This window comes from Limanda limanda, chromosome 21, assembly GCF_963576545.1.
Source record: "Limanda limanda chromosome 21, fLimLim1.1, whole genome shotgun sequence".
NCBI lineage: Eukaryota > Metazoa > Chordata > Actinopteri > Pleuronectiformes > Pleuronectidae > Limanda > Limanda limanda.
Genome location: NC_083656.1, coordinates 14,585,116 through 14,603,466, shown reverse-complemented (window position 1 = coordinate 14,603,466; position 18,351 = coordinate 14,585,116). Strand labels below are relative to the sequence as shown.

Sequence of the window (18,351 nt, the reverse complement as noted above, 5' to 3'; positions counted from 1 at the left end):
TTAAAAAATTTTTTTGAAACAATTTTCCCTCGCTTGTTTTGTATAACAGTTTGACAGCAAACATCTACACTCACAAAATAAATCTGTAGTCCCGTACATCGATTACAGAAGAAGACTACAACTCCCGTCATGCCGCAGGTGTCATATGACATCCTGTGTTTGGTCATGTGACCCTGACACAGCTCAGTGTCCTCTCGTCTGTGCTCCCCTGTGTTCCAGGCTCTAACCTGCGACCAGCTGGTGTGTGTGTTTCCGCAGCTCCTCTCCTCACACACACACACTGCTGGATCTCAACCATCAGCCCGGGTCACAGTCATGAAGTTCCCCGGCTCTCCGCTCTCTCTCCGGCTCCTTCATCCCACACCGTGACACCCTCTTCCTCAACCGGCCAGGCCTCCGAGCTCACCGGGGGAGATCCGGTCCCACACGCCGGGCCAGGGTGGGTGCAGCTCGGCCACGGCGGCAGCGTGGGCCCGGTCCGCGGCCGAGCCTGAGCTCCGAGCGAAGTGAAGCCACTGAGGGATGAACCACACGATCTGGGTCCTGGATGTCACCGGCACCGCAGTCTGTCCGCCACGATGAACGGTGAGATCTCACTGTCATTCACACACATGCACGACATGTGGACCCGTGCACGGCAGAGCGGCTTCAGTCATGCATGATGACATGAGGGATTTCCTGCTGACTGGTTCAGAACCGGCTCCACACTGTCGCCACACAATGTTTACACCCTGCAGACTGTATTTCCGGTGTTTAACTACCTTTCATATTCATTCATATGTCAGCTTTTTGCTCCAGAGAAAATAAAAATCCTCTCAGCATCATTCAAACACACTTTCTCAGGTTCTAAACGTTCACATCTCTTTATGACAGAGCCGGAGAACCTTTATTCTATTGAGGGACATTTATATTTTCACACCTTCCTAAATTATTGTTTACCATTAACAGATAAATCACACCAGGGCTCGAGACTAACTTTTTACACTGGTTGCACTGGTGCACCGAACTTTTGGACATAAAGTTTATGGAGACAAATCTGTATCACCACTGATCCTCATACTGTTCAGATCCTCTGTGAGAAGCTGTATAACATCTCACTGGTTCACATTGAAGTGGCATCAAGACACAAGAAGTTAATAACTCATTAAGTGTCAAATCATCAGACATTCAGGCCACACCCTCAAATACCTAATGAAATTCTTCATGCTGGTTTGGACAAATGATAAATACATGGAACCAACAATTCATGTGTCAAGGATCCAAAATAAAGGAGATTTAAAAGAATTGTAACTTTTTTGATGGGGATGCTTTCCCAATATGAAAAGTAGGATCATTATGACTGATTATATATTTTATATGTTTGACACTTTCAACAAAACTAGTTTATAATGTCATGAAGACCTGCAGATAGTTTGGTCTTAGTTTTTTTTAAATCGTTGCACCACTGGACCGGCAGATTTAAACAATATCTATAACACTACAAACCAGCATAGATGCGAATCAGAGAAATGCTGTACTGTAGTAATAAACATTGAAGCACCACATTGTGGAATTCTGGATGCCAATTATTCGTTCTAATTTATCAACCATTTGTTTTTACCCCAAACCCAAACATATTTAATTTACAACAAGGGAGCACATACCTCCATTGAAATATTGATCACTTTGTCAATATATTGAATATACCTATATAGAGATCATATACCTCGGTCTGGTTGATATGACCTCAAATAATATCAAGATGAAAATTATCATGTCAGTCGATAAAAGTCATATTATAATTTCTGTTCAGTTTAAAGACAGTTTTCAACCGGGTGAAGGTTTTTAAACTCTTTATGGGCAGAGAATCACAAACACTTGATTAACAAAACATTGTATAAATATTAGGTGGATCAGTTATACCTCCTGTGTTTTACAACAAGAGACATAATTTCTTTCCTCTCCTTTTGGGAAAATGCAGAATCTATACAAATCAAGTGTGCAGTGCACGTCTGTAATTTTCTTTATCTGTCGTTAAACTACATTTGTGTTGTTTCCTGTGTGTGTGTGTCTTTGCTGCTGCAGGCCCTCAGCAGAGTGATACCAAGAGACAGCACCTCCTGGAGAGGCTGCTGGACGCGGTCAAACAGGTGAGTTTCTCTGTCTGAGTCACATAAAAGTCACGTATGGCCACATTTAGTACTGCAGCTTGAAAGGGTATAGATTTTTTTATTAGCGACTCAAATCTGTCACGTTCTGCTTTCAATCAATGTTATTGTTTAGAAGTGAACATGCAGAGAAAGCAACACCTCCACTTCCATATACTTATATCTGCGTCTGCATGATTTAGAAATAGTTCCACATTCAAAGCACAACTTATTAGTAGAGTGACATATTTCTTTGTAATGTGGAAATGGATGATTACTTAAAACCTTTACTTCCCTTATCTACCACAGAGTAAACAATATAAGGTAAAGTTGATCCAGACGTGCAACTTTGAAAAGTTCATCTTCTTTTGAATAAATTGCAAAAATGTTGGCTAGATCTATCAAGCAAAATAAATGGTTGAATTCAAGCTTTATTATTTGTAGTGTGGAAAGAAATACAGCATTAATAGATGTTTCTGATGTGTTGACCTTTCCTCATACATAGAGAGAAAGAGAAAGTAGGAAGTGCAGGTATCAGGTCTTGTCTGGATCTGTATGACATGTTGGTTCAAACAGTGACTGAGATCAGAGCTGCATATTAGACATAAACAGCAAAAAGAAAACCCCTAAGTTTCTGCCAACCTGTATCATAGTGTTAGTTGTGGGACATTTAATCAGGTGATGATGCTTCTGCTGCTCAGGTGTGAAGAAAAAAAAATCTTATCCTGGTCATTTTTGAAAGTGAGATCAGTTCTTTTGTTTTATCTTTACATTTATGTTTATTTATTAAAAATGGAAAATGCACATTTATTAACATGTGGACCCTAAGTCTAAACCATAGACTGTATATACAGGTCTAAACACATGGTAAATTTATAGTATATTTAGCCATGAAGGCTAGTTTTTTTTATCTTGATTCCGCTAAGTGTTAGAAACGTCATCCCACTCGCTCGTTGTGAATATTGCAGACAATTTCCTTGTGTTTTTCTCTCATATGCTGGCAGGAAAAGTTCTGGGAAATTCCCAAAGCAACTGACTCGGCCATTTACGTTATAACATGTCTGAAAGCAGCTTATAAAGACACAGATGTACAGTATATCAAGCAGATTACGCAAAAAAAATCACACATGCACACAACAATTAGTAAAATGAGTAGCAAAACAAGGACACAGCACAACCACGAGTCTAGATGAAGACTTGTTTGACTGTCTAATAAATATTGTTTTATGGAATTGGAGAAGGAATCCTTTAATCTGTTCTCTGCAGTTCTGGTCGTAATCAGTACAGAAGAATACTGGTTGTGTCATATTTTACAAAAAAAATACAGTGTTTGTTTTGTGGCTACTTCCGACCCATGAAATCTTAGACATGTGTTCATTGTGTTCTGGGTTTGAACGCTGAAGAATGAGCTGTTTCTTGGGCAGCGTCTAATATCCCTCCCTCATCTTTTCTCAGTGCCAAATCCGCTTTGGAGGAAGGAAAGAGATCGCCACCGACTCAGACAGCAGGTGAGAGAAGCTGCCTGTTTTTCCGAGAAGTTCAGTGGGTTGTATCTGAATCTCCTCAGCAAACACAGGGGCTGTATGGTTCACGTGTGCAGGTCCAGGTCACTTGACGCCGTGGTGTTCCAGTACATGTTTGACTTGCTGTAGCTTTAGCCTTTTCTGTGCAGTGATCTGGAAAATGTGCTTGAGGATCACTGTCTTAACAAAACAAAACAGAAAATGAAGTAAAAGAACATATGTCTGATGTTGATACAGTATATTTTATTACATTTAAGCAACAAGAAAGATTAAAAATAACATATAATATGGAAAAAAATGTCTAAAAACGATTAGATTTATGTTAAATATTTTGTTAACATGTCTACAATAATGTTCATACTCCAAGAAATTCTCAAGTTTATTCAAGTTAACAAGACGTATCATTTTGGTCGTATTTAAATTGTGTCTTGTTTGTATTGGTGTCTCGTAGTAGATCACAATTGACCTTGACCTCATCTGTGAACATTTATTGTGCCTGAGTCACGTAAGGTATAAATATAAGTGACAACATCTCCCATGATCCCACACTGCTTCATGTTATCATCAGACCAGTTGTTTTGCTGTCGTGTTGATTGAGAGACCCCTAGTGGCCAAAGTTACATTTTGTAGGTTTATTTTATGAAAAGCAAGACGAGTGAAATAAGGCATATATATATAAAAATGGTTTACCAACTGTTCTTCATCAGACTATAGTAATACATCATCATCATGATCATCATCATCAAAGTTTCATATTTGATGCTACCTAGAACTCACAGTAGTTTGTAACTTTGATAGTTACCATTCAAAAATTGACATATTTATGTGTTGTAGCCAGAACATGTTGATAAAAGATCTCTTTGTGGCATTTTAAATGATTTAATGGTGCAGAATGGAAACATATGAAAATAATGTTGACAGTTTTTTAACTGAAAATAAACCCACTACCTAGTAGGTGATTTGTAAAGGCCAAAATGAAACAACCTGCCATCCCTTCTCAGCCTTTCCCTATGAGAGAGAGAAAGCTACATGTGCAAATAGGGAATTTGTGTGTGTGCTGGTGAACATCCTGTAGTTAGTGCTGCAAACTAAATCCCGGCATCCACAGTTTATTTTCAAACATTTATTTAAAAAGACCATCAGGAACATCCGCCCTGACGATTCTACTACTACTGGAGCCTGAAATGGCATCAAAAACACAAGCGGTGGACCACTGTGCCTGTGAGTGTTAAAGGTAAGACTGAATAACAAACCCTCTCCTCTACTCTTTTCCTCTGCAGGGTGATCTGTCTGTGTGCACAGTTTGAAGCGGTGCTGCAGCACGGCCTGAGGAAGAGCAGAGGTCTGGCCCTCACTGCCGCCGCACTCAAGCAGGCTGCGGGCTTCAGCAGCAAGGCCGAAGCAGGTACGAACCTCCACGGTAGGAGTCACAGTTTGTTAAACTCGGGTCTCAAGACGAAAATCAGGGCAAAAACTTAACATCAACCTCCAGCCTTTGTCTTGAGGGGAGAAAGGGAGACCAGAGAAAGCTGTAACCTTGCCAGAGGGCAGCTTGTCACGAAGGGTTTGAGAAAGCAGATGAATCAGTGCGAAGCTCCGAGCTGCAGGATAATTACCACCTTGCTGTGAGACCAGATGATTAGACTACAGAGAGGAAGTACAATTTAAAGAGTCACACGCTGGTTGATCTCTGCTCTCCTGTCAAACCGCTGTCTCTCTCTGCAGTGGCTAGTAACACAGTCCTAAAAAAATCCCATGATTTGCAGAATGTTGCCAGTTTCTCATCATAAATTAATGCCAAGTATTCAAGCCTTGTTCAAACCTACAAATAGTTTATTTGTGATTGCAATCAAGATTCCAAACTGCAGATAGCATCATGTGGAACTACAGGGAAATGAAAAACGAACAGGTACCAAAAAATGATATCTGGTAAATTTCTGGTAAAGTTGTGTAAAGGTGCTTCCCTTAAGTAACATAACCTGGGTTGTTTCTTTGTAGTCTAATTGAAGGATCATTTGTAATAAAAAGTCTTGGAACCTGAGACAGCATTAACAAAACACAATACTTTTATAAAGTAAAAATCATCTACCCTATTTCTTTATTTGAGAGATTCTCCTACTTTATCCCTTTATGCTCCCTGAGGTATTAAAGTCCCACTAATCACGAGTCAGTATCAGCTGTCAATAGTTTTTATAGCATCTAATCACTTGAAATCAACAAGGTAAAAAAGTAAACATGAATCAGTGTGATAAGAATGAGCTGTAATGACAGAAACCATCTTTGATAAAAACGTATTTGATGTATTGTTTTTTTTTGTCTGCTAATATGCAGTGGGGCTTCATGACCTTTACTGCAGCCAGCCACCAGAGGGCGATTGAGACGTTTGGCTTCACTTTTACAGAGAGTCATTAGTTTCACATTTTGCTAAATTGTTTCTACTTTGTCGTACTGAACAACCCCATGGTTATTAAATCCACGTTTGCAGCAGAAATGCATGACTTCTGTAACGGCCGTCACCCCATAACCATTAGCATATCTGACGTCCCCTGTATTTCACAGTCAATTACAAGAAAGGACTGTGGCTGAACTCGTGGATTTGCATCTCATTAATGAAGCCGAGTCCTTAAAGCCAGAAATAAGCAGACGTCATTTGAACACACTGGACTGAGGTCACACGCTCATTATATGCAGAAAAGAAGCGTAACTCTCATTCCTATTAATTACTGCACCCGGCCTTAGAAAACTTTATATGGAAACCACCCTCAGAGGTTATTTGATCTTTTCTTCTCTTTGTTATAGAAAATAATAAAACTGTGAGGTCAGTGTGAAATATGGGGAGGTGACAGGTGGGAAGTGAGGATGGAGCGGCGTGCCAGAAACTGTGGGTATTTTTTAATGAGAGAGCGAAGATGTGTCGACTCTCAGGACTCCAGAAGTGTTTGACCCTTTGTGGAACTCGAGAATGGTTCTTTTTTCACAAGCGAGAAAAAACTAATTCTGCCCTCCTTTGTCTCGCCTTGTTTCACCGTTGCATCCTCTGTTCTTCTTTTCTTTTCACCTCTCTAACTCTTCGTCATCTTTATCAACCTGGCTGCCATTTCTCCTTCTCCTCCCTGCTTCCTTTTCACCCTCATTTCCTCCTCTTAATGCCCCATCACGCCACCTTTCACCTCCCTTTGTCTTGTCTCCTTTTGAACCCTCTCCTCATGTCTTTTTTTCTGCTTTTCCTCCACCACCAGAGTTGACGTTCTGGTTTTACGTGAAGGAGCACCTGAACCGCCATGAGCTCCAGCGGTTCTACTCGCTGCGTCACATTTCCTCGGAGTTGGGTCGGGGTCGTGCGTGGCTGCGCTGTGCCCTCAACGAGCACTCGCTGGAGCGCTACCTGCACACACTGCTGGCTGACCGCCCGCGTCTGGGGTTAGTACTGCTGTTCTGGGTGTATTTATATTTTTATGTTTAAAGGAAATGTTTTTGGATTGCAAACTTTCATATCAATATTCATTGTATTACATTTGTGCTGTTTACAACTGGTATGCAGGGATTTCCTCTTTTTGTGTTGATTATATGTCACCTCTCTTCCAGAACTTACTATGAAGAAGGGGCTTTTATTCTGGATGAAGAGAGAGCAAGTATGCTCCCCACCATGGCTGCAGGTCTGTTTGTGTCATTAGCATAGACTGTATCCTCCCACTATCTAGAAATGAAGCCAAAATACCCCGGATACGAACGCTGCCATCTTGCTCCATTGGACTGATAGTCTAATATATATTAATATAATAATTATCTTTAACAGGCTAATGTTGCAGGTTATGCAAATACAGCTTTGTTAGGTTATTAAGTAGCATTTTACATGCCAATGTTCAGCATGCTATCACACTGTGTATGTTAGCATGTTAGTATGCCAACAAAAGCAGTTACAAACTAGAACAACACTCAAGCATATCCAAATCAAATCAAATCAAATCAAAGTTTATTGTCACATGCACCAATGACAGCGTCATTGGAGCAGTGAAATTCTTGGGACATGGCAGGCAGCATCTATGCAGGCAGCATCTACACAGTAGACGGGCTTTACAAAAATTAAAAAAAAAAGAATTGACATACCATATAACATATAACATATAATGTATAACATATTAAAATATTAAAATGAAGCAGATGTTTACCGGGTGGAGTGGGGAATATTAAATTAAAAAAAAATATATATGAATATATATGTAGTAAGTACGTAGTAAGTAGGACCTGTGATCTTTTGACCTGGCAGGCAAGGGCTTTACAAAATAAAAATAACATAACATAGAACATATAACATAGGCATATAACATATAAAAAAAATGCTTCTTCATAAAAAAATGCATATTTAAAAAAAAAAAAAGCCTATGCTGCAAATTGAAACATTTAAATCCTGGCCCTTTGTCCAGGTCCATGCCAAAATTAACCTGGTTCCTTTTTGGGAACCAGTTTAAATCTGATACTTAGTTTTGTGTAATCCTGCTTACAGGAAACAAATAAACCAAATAGGAGACAAATGGATAGAGTTTGAACAACCTCCTTAGTGATAAATGTAGCAACAGTACCTGAAGCTAGTAAAGTATGCCAAAAATTGATGAAAGGTGAACCAAGGTGACAGTCTGACTCTCAAATGTCCTATAGTGGCCACCATACTTATTCGATTTTTGTCTTGTGTGGTCTTCTGGTACCACGCCTCAGGCCAGGCTATTTTTTTTGCCCCTCCTAATGATAAGCATCGAAGATCAGCAAAGTTGTGACTCTGAAATTTGATGCTGATGTGTAATGAGCCTCACCGCCTCACTTTCACTCTCGTTGAAATATGAACAGGCTTCCCACAAACAGAGCTGCTGTAAAAGCATGAAATTCACTGACTTTGCACTCTAATGGTTTAGCATGGCTGGGCTCCCTGAGAGCTGCTGCCCAAACCTTATTAATGTTAATGGATGTTCTCTTACTGCAGAACTATTGACGAGCACAACTTATGAGCACAAACTCTCAAATATCACCACTGATCTCCTGCCAGATTGTTTTCCTCTCCTCTCATACACAGTCGGATTGTTCATCCTGCGTTGCCACTGTTCTCCGTGCACGGACAGAACGGCTAACCACACACTTTGAAGTTCAAGTTCAAAAGCTTCATACGATTTAACCGGTCTGATCTCGAATGAATTGGGTTTTTCGTTTCAATCTCTCTCTCTCTGCTGTGCTCAGGCCTGAACTCCATCCTGTTTGCCATCAACATCGACAACACCGACCTGAACGGCGGGTTGACGCGAGGCGCCGGCCCGTCGGTGTCCCACCTCCTCAAGGAGTCCACGCAGGGCATCGGCAGCCTGTTGAAGGAGTCGACTCAGGGGGTGAGCAGCCTCCTGCGTGAGATCAGCACAGCCACGGCCGTGGTGCCCGGGTTCACCCCCCGAGGGGAGGGAGCGTCGGACCCGCTTCCTGTTCTCCCACGCAGCACCTCTGCTGGTAGGAAATGGCAGTTGATCTGTCTTGTTTTTTTTGGCTATAAAACACAAAATAGCGAAGAAATTAAAAGATGGTTATTTATTTTTGTTAAGACTGCTCTGTTTTAATGATTAATGCAATATATCATTTTCATAGATACTATAGATTCTATAGCATGATGCTTTAATAATGTATTTGTTCTGCTCATAAAGAAGTTTAAAACACTCTTAGTTTAAAAGAAATAATAGCGCGATTTAGAATTGATATCGACAAGTTTTGGACAGTTTTGACTATCATTCAAGTTACAGATAAAATCATTCTTATGAAATTAAACTTTGCATACAGGTATCAACATCAGGACTATTCCACTGTACTATAAGGTGTTACCATTATTTGTTTCTACCCCTTGAATGCAGTGAGTTATGTGTCATGGAACTCGACCAACAGATTCTTTATGTGAATATGCAGAATCTGAGCATTTCTAGTTTGACCAATCACGTTTGAGCAGGCTTCGATTGCCCAGAGGGAAATAATCTGCGTGGAGAGCAAAGAGCAGGAACACATTGCCCGAAATGCACCGGCTGTCATCTTTTTAATGTTTCCCCATTCATATGTAGATAGCTGTTAGTGGAGATTAAATGCTGTCTGGACCTAAAGTACTTACGAAAGTATCGCTGTTGGCGTTTTGTTTGGAGAGACGTTAGACTGGTGTGATAAAACAAATGAGTCAGAGTGTTAATGATGCACGACGAACACAAAACAGTCGTCATCCTCTGGTTCTGACGCAAAATTAATTGTGACAGAGGTGAGCCACATGTCGAACGCTGTAATTTTTGAAAAATGCATTTGCCTCAGAAGCAGACCGGTTCAGTTTGAGCATGTGTAATAAATGCACTTGTAGAATCTAGTGGCAACAACACCAGGCAAGTGCAGCGGAGTTGAAATCCCCCATGAAATGAAAACACTTCCAGAACGTCGGCCTCCTTATTTGACCTCATTTAGCTGCAGCCGCCTCGGTCCTTCCTGTCAGGGGAAAACTACACCGCAACCGTTTTCCCTCTGTGTGCTCTGCTCGGCGAGATGGACAAGCTTTTAACTTTTAACTGTGTGGTGCTAAAAACCTTCCGGTGGATTGAATGCAAATTAAATTCTAAATTGGTGCACCACCTCTTTTACCATTGAGATTATTCCGCGGTGGAAGACTCGCTAATGCACAGCGAGGCGCTGAAAAGGAAGAGGGCTGACCCACAGACAGTTAGGGAGAAAAGCTTTTTAAGTCGAGTAAGTGAAATAAAGTTAAGATGCTGATGTCATCGTTACTGAACTTTGTATGAACGTTTGGACGGAGCCCGTCTAGACAGAGAAGTTTTGAATCCATTTAAGTTTCTTCTTAATTGAGGCGTGAGATTAAAGGTTTTGTTCACTTTATTTCCATCTTTATCCTGCCCAGACTCAGGGCTGAGGAAGGAGCGCCGCAGGAAAAAGAAAATCACCAACATCATTTCTTTTGATGATGATCTGGATGGTGGGGCGGAGGACGAGGAGGAGGGGGAGGAGGACTCCCAGAAAACGGGCACGATAAGGAAGAGTCACACGGCTCCGGCTCAGAGCAGCTTGGAGGAAGGGATCGACCCGCTGGAGCCGGCCTACTCCCAGTCGCCGGCACAGAACGGCCTGGAGGAGCCGGGCATAGTCAGCTGGGTTGGGTCCCCACATCCGTCTCGTACGCCTCCCGCAACTCCCCCCCCACTGCCCGACAGCAAGAGCATCGACAACGAGGAGGAGGAGGAAGAGGAGGAGATGTACAAACCCAGAGCACAACCTCAGGAGGAGGAGAGGATCAGCTCTGATCAGTGAGTCAGCAAACGTCAAGTTATAAAAAGTATAAAGATAAATAGTTTGTAGAAATCGACGTGGGCTCCCGGTAGAAAACCTGAAATTCACAAGTGCTCATATTCTATTTATCTTGTTTTATTTGCTAATTAAAGGCTCCTATAGTTGATTAATAACATATAAGAGCCTGTTTCTCTGAGCAAAATAAAGGTGTCTTTTCATTAGATTCCAACATTATAAAAAAGTAGTGTGTATAAATCTTTAAACATATTTTTTACTCTCATCAGAACATTTGTTCATAACACAAGACAGTTAATAACCAGATTGTGATGAGTTAATAACCAGATTGTGATGTTTGTTTCCACTGAAAGACTTAAGTGTCTGCGAAGTTGAAGTGACAAGCGTGTGTCTGCGTTCCAAAAACAACAGGAACATGTGTTTGATGGTATTAACTTCTTCTCTGAGTCGTAACTCAGCTAAATCCTAGCGCGCAGAAATTATTCGCATGCGTTTCGATTCACTGCGGCTTAAACTGTTTGTCAATTTCAATAAACATCTATAAATCTGCTTATATTTAATAAATAAATAACTAGAATGGCTTTCAGGAAAGCGCATGTCTCTGCCAAAGCCCAGCAGCCTGCTTAAAAATGATTCACTCACTCATAAATATCAGTTCCTTAAATGTGCTTTATTTTTTTCATCAAGATCCATAAATTATTTCCCTTTTCTATTCCCTTGAAAAACGCCTTATCTCGCAATGTTAGGGAAAGTGGAACAAAATCCCTCTTGCTCTCTAGGAGATAATAAATGGAGCATGATGATAATCTTGAGTTTAAGTTTTATTCAATATCAATGTGAACCAGCGAAAGTTGAAAGTGATTCAGCATAGGTTTAATGTAAGTAGATATTAAATAAAACAAGACACAGCCCAACTCATTGAGTCCATTGTAACATTAAACTTCCTGTTTACATCTCCCTAAGTGTCCGACTGCATAATCCTAGAAAATAGATAATATGGTTGTATAATAACATGTTGTGCAGTTAAGGCTTGACTCCAAAATGTTCAAAGCTGACTAACACCAAACTGATCCGGATTAAACTGGTCATTGTGCAGGTTGGTGGTCGGGAGTCTGCCCAGTGTGTCCACGTGGAGCCCTCTACAGGTGATGACAAACCACAGCAGCTCCGACATCCTCATCCCTCTCCACCCTGCAGACCGTCAGCCAGGTATGAAACTGCCCCCCCCAGAACAACAGCCACAGAGCTTATAGAGATCTGCATTGACAAAAACTGAAGCAGATAAAAGAAAATCACCTTTTAATACAATGGAATAGTCCTGAAGTTGATACCTGTATGACAAGTTTAATTTCTTAAGAATGATTTTACCTGTGACTTGAATGATACAGCCAAAACTGTCCATAACTTGTCGATATCAATTATAATCGCGCTATTATTTATTTTAAGCTAAGAGTGTTTTAAACTTCTTTATTAGCAAAAATACATTATTCAAGCATTATGCTATAGAGTCTATAGTATCTATGAGAATTATATATTGCATTAATCATTAAAACAGAGCAGTCTTAACAAAAATAAATAACCAACTTCTAATATCTTGGCTATTGGGTGTTTTATAGCCCAAAAAAACAAGACTGATCAACTGTCATTTCTAAGTTTAATCATCAGTGCCTTTAGCCTACAATGCTGCACCGGTCCTCATTATCCTCTCTTTTTACCATTTAAGATTCTGTTATATTTGTTTGTTTTAAATCTGCGTTGAGGTTCAGTAGCCTATCGTTTTAAATCTAGGGACTTTCTCTCTCACTCTGTGATTTCACTTTCACTTCCCTTCTGTCTCAGTGAGCTCTGTGGAGGACACGGCCGCGTTTCCTGCTCGGTGTGACTCAGCGGGGCCGGTGGGAAACTGTGAGAGCAGCAGGTCCGAGCTGACGTTCAAGTAAGGAAATGATGCGTTGTCACAGGAGTTGTTTGTGCTGCAGGGTCAAATCTTTTCTCAGGACTAAATTCAAAAGTCAATTGCAACATAATTTAAAGAGATTCAAAAGTACCTGAATTCTGTTTTCGTGTGTTGCAGCATGGAGTCGAGTCCACCGGCTCCGTCTGCTCCCATCTCCAGCGTCCTGCAAACACCTGGTCTGCCAGAGTCCATGACAGTGGGTGAGTGTTTGGCCTTTTTCCCATCCGTCGGTCTTGTGCTACTCCTCTCTCTCTCTCTCTCTCTCTCTCTCTCTCTCTCTCTTGCTCTTCTTTTTTGGGTTGTTCTCAAAACCTGTTCTGTGGAATGAATCATCATGGATTATTGCACACGTGAGACAAACGTCTTTCCCGCATGGCTTCACTTGCAGCAATTACATCACTTCTCAACAGGACTTGTTTTGTCCAAACCTAAAGAATTCATTACCACCCCTGTAACTTCTTGAACTTGCTCTCCTCCGATCTAGAGTCTTTGGGTCGTTGTGAAGACATGCTGCACATCTGACTGGGAGCGGGGGGGTCACACACTAAACAACCTTTCACCAGGATAAACACCCGACTAGTCCGGTGTCCAAACTACACTTGATCAGAAAATACACACAAGAAAAGGCAAGAGGTGTCTGACTGATCCTCCTGCTCACCCAACATCAGGTTGGAGGAGGTGAAACGCTTCAGTGGACGTTACAGTTGTAAAGAATCGAGAACAGAGCCTGACCCCAACTCAACAGGCATCCTCTGTTTTGTTATTTTTCCCTCACATGCAGGGTTATTGCTTGATTTCCCTCAATTGCAGAAATGTGCAGTGTAAAATAAAAACAAAGGGGCGCCTCAACACTACATGTGCTTTCACCCCCTGCTGCGCTCTGATTGGTTGTTGTCACCGACCCGTCTAGATATTTAGCCTGTTGGAAATCTAGTTAGATTCTGTGACACCTCGAGTGGCATCTTTGAAGCAATCGCCGACTGCTGATCGGATGAAATTTACATAAAATTAAGCATACACATGATTCACATTAGTTGTGACAGTCAAAAAAAAACACAAAAGCTGAATCAACACTTCCTGCTCAGGTGTTATCAGATGACAAAGGGCGTTCATGAGAAGTTTGTGTTGGTAATGAATCATTGGAAAGTTCCCGAACATCATTTCGTCAGTAAATTTCATCCCAGCTGTCGCTGCGGCAAATTAATTCAAACCTGCTGATGAGTGTTTTCAAAACCTGTTGTTTTTCAGTGCAGTTAAACGTGATCTAATTACAAAGAGTGAAGCCCCGTGCCTGTGCCTGTACTGCAATTCTTCCATCATAGCAAACAATCCACCAGATGGCACTGTTGCTCCTGTGTATGCACATGTCACTGTGCTTAATCCCACACTCATCTGCTGCTCTCAGAGGAGTTTGGTGTGAGAAACTGAAGATTGTGCGAATTCCTGCAGATCAGCTGTGAGATGTCACAGATAAGAAAGAAATTGAGATTTAAATAAATATGCATCATGAGCATTTCATGTGTGGGGCTCTGGAGCTAATCAGAGTTTGGACTCATAGCTGCTCACACTGATGCTGCTTGATTGTGTGTGTGTGTCTGTGTGTGTGTGTGAGAGAGGGAGAGAGAGAGAGAAAGACACACAGCGCCAGGGCAGGAAAGGTTAGTGCAGCTGCCTGTAAGTACTGGGATTGAGCTGTCGTCCAATCTATTAGCTCTCGGTATGAGGTGGTCATGGGGCCACGGAAAGAGCGAGTGATCTACAAATGGCTTGTGCAGTGGCGGCTCCATGAGGCCTCAGTAAGATATAAAACAGTTTATAGTCCCTTGCTGCTGGACCCTTTGGATTTCCCTGGTTTTCTGGTGCTCTTCACGTACAAACAACTACAGTATGTCATAAAAGTAGATCTGGCTATATCTTAAGGCAGATTTATCCATAGATTTAATCCATAGTCAAGTCAAGTTTATTCATATAGCACACAGCAGTCAGCAGTCGACCAAAGTGCTGCACAATAAAAGAAGACAAAAAAGTTGTGTCTCAATTCCGGGGCTGCAGTCTTCAGAGGCTGCATTTTAAGATTGAGTCCCAGCGGCGGGACTAGGCTTTCCCATTTCAAAGGCTGCTAAACTAAGCAAGGGGCGTTAGAAGTTTCGAGGCGTGTACAACTTCATCTCTGTTGCCAAGATACAGCAGTACGGGTGGGATCAGCTGGTGACACCGGTGGCTGAAATCCTCTGTGGACCAGACAGTCTCATTTCGGGTCAGCCTTTGTGGTCCAGGCTGCCCGCAGAGGAGGCCGTTCCCTTTTCCTGGTAACAGTGATGATGGGGTTTTCTGTAAAAGACAAATCCAGTCTGAAACTGGTGTCGGCCATCTTAAAATCAGAGAGCGACAAGCTCTTTTATCCAGCAATCATATTGGGAGAAATCCATTCTGACGGAGGCATGGGACCAGTTTCTATGCCCACCGTCGGCTCAATAAAACCAGAATGCGACGCAGCCAAAACAGATTTTGGCAATTGAAGAGATGAGACAGTGACTATTTCTCGGCCGGAAAAATCTCGCTCCCTTGCTCTCGATATCCACAGTCCCATTGCTTCTGCTCTCTCCCCGCCCACTCGCATAACCCAAAGCAACAATACCAGCCCGTCTCAAAGTTGTTCATGGGAAACGTAGCAAACCACAAGAAGAGGAAGAAGATAAGGCCAGTAGGCGGAAAGTGGCTTGAACACAAATTCTTGGAAAGCAAGTGATGTCACAAATTGTTGATACACTGCTTTTTCTAAGAATTTCTCAGTTCCTGCTTGAGGCTTAAAGATATAATATGAAACAATTTTCATTAAAATGTCTAAAAACAACTTGACCTATCTTATAAGTTTTGTTGACTTGTGTACTCTATCCCAAATGTTTCCAACAATGATCAAACCCAGAGAAAACAACTATTTTGTTTTTAGGTAATGGAAAGTTTCTTTTAATTTCATATCCTCTTCACCTGTGGCTTTGTCCCGAGGCCATAGTCATGAAGTGAACATTAAAAAACTCATTATTAACACAGGACTTTATGTATTTTGTTATTTAAAACAATGTTTAATACTGTATTGTAAGTCTAATGTGTGCTTGGTAATACAAACATGTTTATGTGTATTTTATATCACCTGCTATATTAATTTTTTATATTTTTAAAAATACAATTACATAGGTATATCAAAATATGTAAAATATTCATAACTATCTTTAAATTAGCCTGTATACATTAGACTTAAGATATAAGACAGCAAACACCCCTTTAGGTACATTTAGAACCGATAACAATCATGCGATTAATCTTGATTTAATATTGTAATCACTTGACAGCCCTCATACAAATACACGTAGGCCAAGTCTGTATATTTGGATTATACTGGTATGATGTCTTACATGGTTACAATCACAGATATGAACACTAGATATCTCGGCGGCGTTGCCGGCCAACGGAGACGAACGTCACCACATGGCGGCCATCTTGTTGCGGGAGGCTCTCTCACCCATAACATTGTGTTGGTAGTGGTAAATAACCATAACTTGCTCAATTTTCAACCGATTTTGAAACGGTCTGGTTTGTTATAAACGTCAGAGATGTAGATATGACACTGTGTACTTATGAATAATTATGTTATTTTCTAGAAAAAAATAATAATTTATGCAGTGTCATAACTACATCTCTGACGTTTATAACAAACCAGACCGTTTCAAAATCGGTTGAAAATTGAGCAAGTTATGGTTATTTACAACTACCAACACAATGTTATGGGTGAGAGAGCCACCCGCAACAAGATGGCCGCCATGTGGTGACGTCCGGCTCCGTCGAGCGAGATATCTAGTCTTTATATATATCTATGGTTACAATCATCAACATTGGTTCCTTGTCTCACTCACCTCCATTTCACCTGCTCTCCCTGCAGCAATCAAGTTACTGCATCTCCCTCTCTCCCTTTCTCTCTTTACTCTGAATGCACCACATGAAACACATGGTGGTGTTTTGGCCTTTATGTTCCGGAATGAATCATTTAAGATTTCTGGTCTGAAAAGCAGTGATTATTAAAAATACATCAAGAAGCATTGACGCAACTCGTTCACTAGTAATCCACTTACTGGCTCTCATTTCCACACTGTCCTCAACTCACCTTTCTTGTTTTTAGAGGCCAAAAAAACATCTGAATATCCCCGGCACCCATTCTCTTCGACATGACGGCACTCACTCAAAGTCTTTATATAAAAACAACAACGTTAATATTTTAACTTATGCACATCACTGTTGGTCCCTGGGTGAATGAGTGACTGCTAATACGCCCGGTGCACAAGATGGCGTCTCTCAACTTCCGGATATGCGGGGTGAGCTTAACTGTGTCCGGTGGAAAGACCTGGATCTGGTGCTTTTGAGCTTGTCGTCATAGCATAACTGTTTATTAATATGTATTCATCGGCCAGTTTGCTATTCAGTTTATTGGATGGGAAAAATTTTACAATATATAAACATTGGACGGGACATGTAGTATTATGAGTACTGCCCTGCTTTGTAAATCTCTGCTCTAACCTGCAGGGTTATCGACGCAAATCAAATTGTCAGACACATGATATGTTCAATATTGATAAAAACTTGAATAAACAGGCAATCAGCACTCTGTAGTCGCGGCATTGATCACAACAACAACACATTCACAACTACAAAAAACAACAACATAACTGATTCTCCAGGTCGGGGTTCTGCGTACTGATTCGAGCTTCACTGGACTTTGAATTAAGAGGTAAACATCTCTTTGTGCAGGTCTCTTTTACAGTTTCAGACAGAGAACTGCTACCAGCGTCACCACAGACCAAGCAAACAGCCCATTCCAAACCAGCACTGCACTAGTGCATTAAACACATGATAAAGTGTAGAAGCTAAGAAGAAGGAAGAGTGAGCAGCATAAGCTCTCCCTCTGTGATTTTCATCCGGATCTGATTGCACGCTTCTATTATTGGAATCAATCAACAACTTGTAGGTTTCCGGTGGTCAAACACACACATGCACACACAGTAACCTGCATTTAAAAACGCACACGTGTGTTGTAATTAGTCCACGTCCTCTTGTGAGGACGGGGGGGGGGGGCGTCTGGCTCGACCGGAGTCCCTAATGGCTCGTCCGCGGCACCCACTGTGAACGCGTGGTCGGAGTAAAGGTCACAGTTATTTCTGGCCTGCTGATGTGGAGAATGGAGCCGCCGTGATAATAGACTTTCTCCAGTGTTGCGCTCTTCATCACTCTCCTCCTCCTCCTCTCGGCCCCCCCCCCTCCTCCACCCAACCAGGCATTTAGCTCGGGGCTGGAGGAGACCTACTTGTGTCTGTGGCTACATTGACACCCTACATTAGTGATGAGAAGAGGGTTGTGCTCTCTCCGTGCGTGTGTGTGT

The 18,351-nt window shown here is 41.5% G+C and overlaps 1 protein-coding gene across 1 annotated transcript in view; it reads left to right on the top strand.

The window, feature by feature from the left end:
- The first annotated feature begins 202 nt into the window (after positions 1-202).
- The window catches only part of snx29 (sorting nexin 29), a 136,172-nt gene continuing 118,023 nt past the window's right edge, over positions 203-18,351 (top strand). Inside the window, exons 1-11 of the mRNA XM_061094615.1 lie at positions 203-585; positions 2,065-2,129; positions 3,582-3,634; positions 4,930-5,054; positions 6,889-7,069; positions 7,235-7,305; positions 8,876-9,136; positions 10,566-10,968; positions 12,063-12,175; positions 12,806-12,902; positions 13,041-13,123. Of these exons, the coding sequence (XP_060950598.1) occupies positions 579-585; positions 2,065-2,129; positions 3,582-3,634; positions 4,930-5,054; positions 6,889-7,069; positions 7,235-7,305; positions 8,876-9,136; positions 10,566-10,968; positions 12,063-12,175; positions 12,806-12,902; positions 13,041-13,123 (1,459 nt within the window). The 5' untranslated portion in view covers positions 203-578. The remainder of the gene's footprint in view (positions 586-2,064; positions 2,130-3,581; positions 3,635-4,929; positions 5,055-6,888; positions 7,070-7,234; positions 7,306-8,875; positions 9,137-10,565; positions 10,969-12,062; positions 12,176-12,805; positions 12,903-13,040; positions 13,124-18,351) is intronic.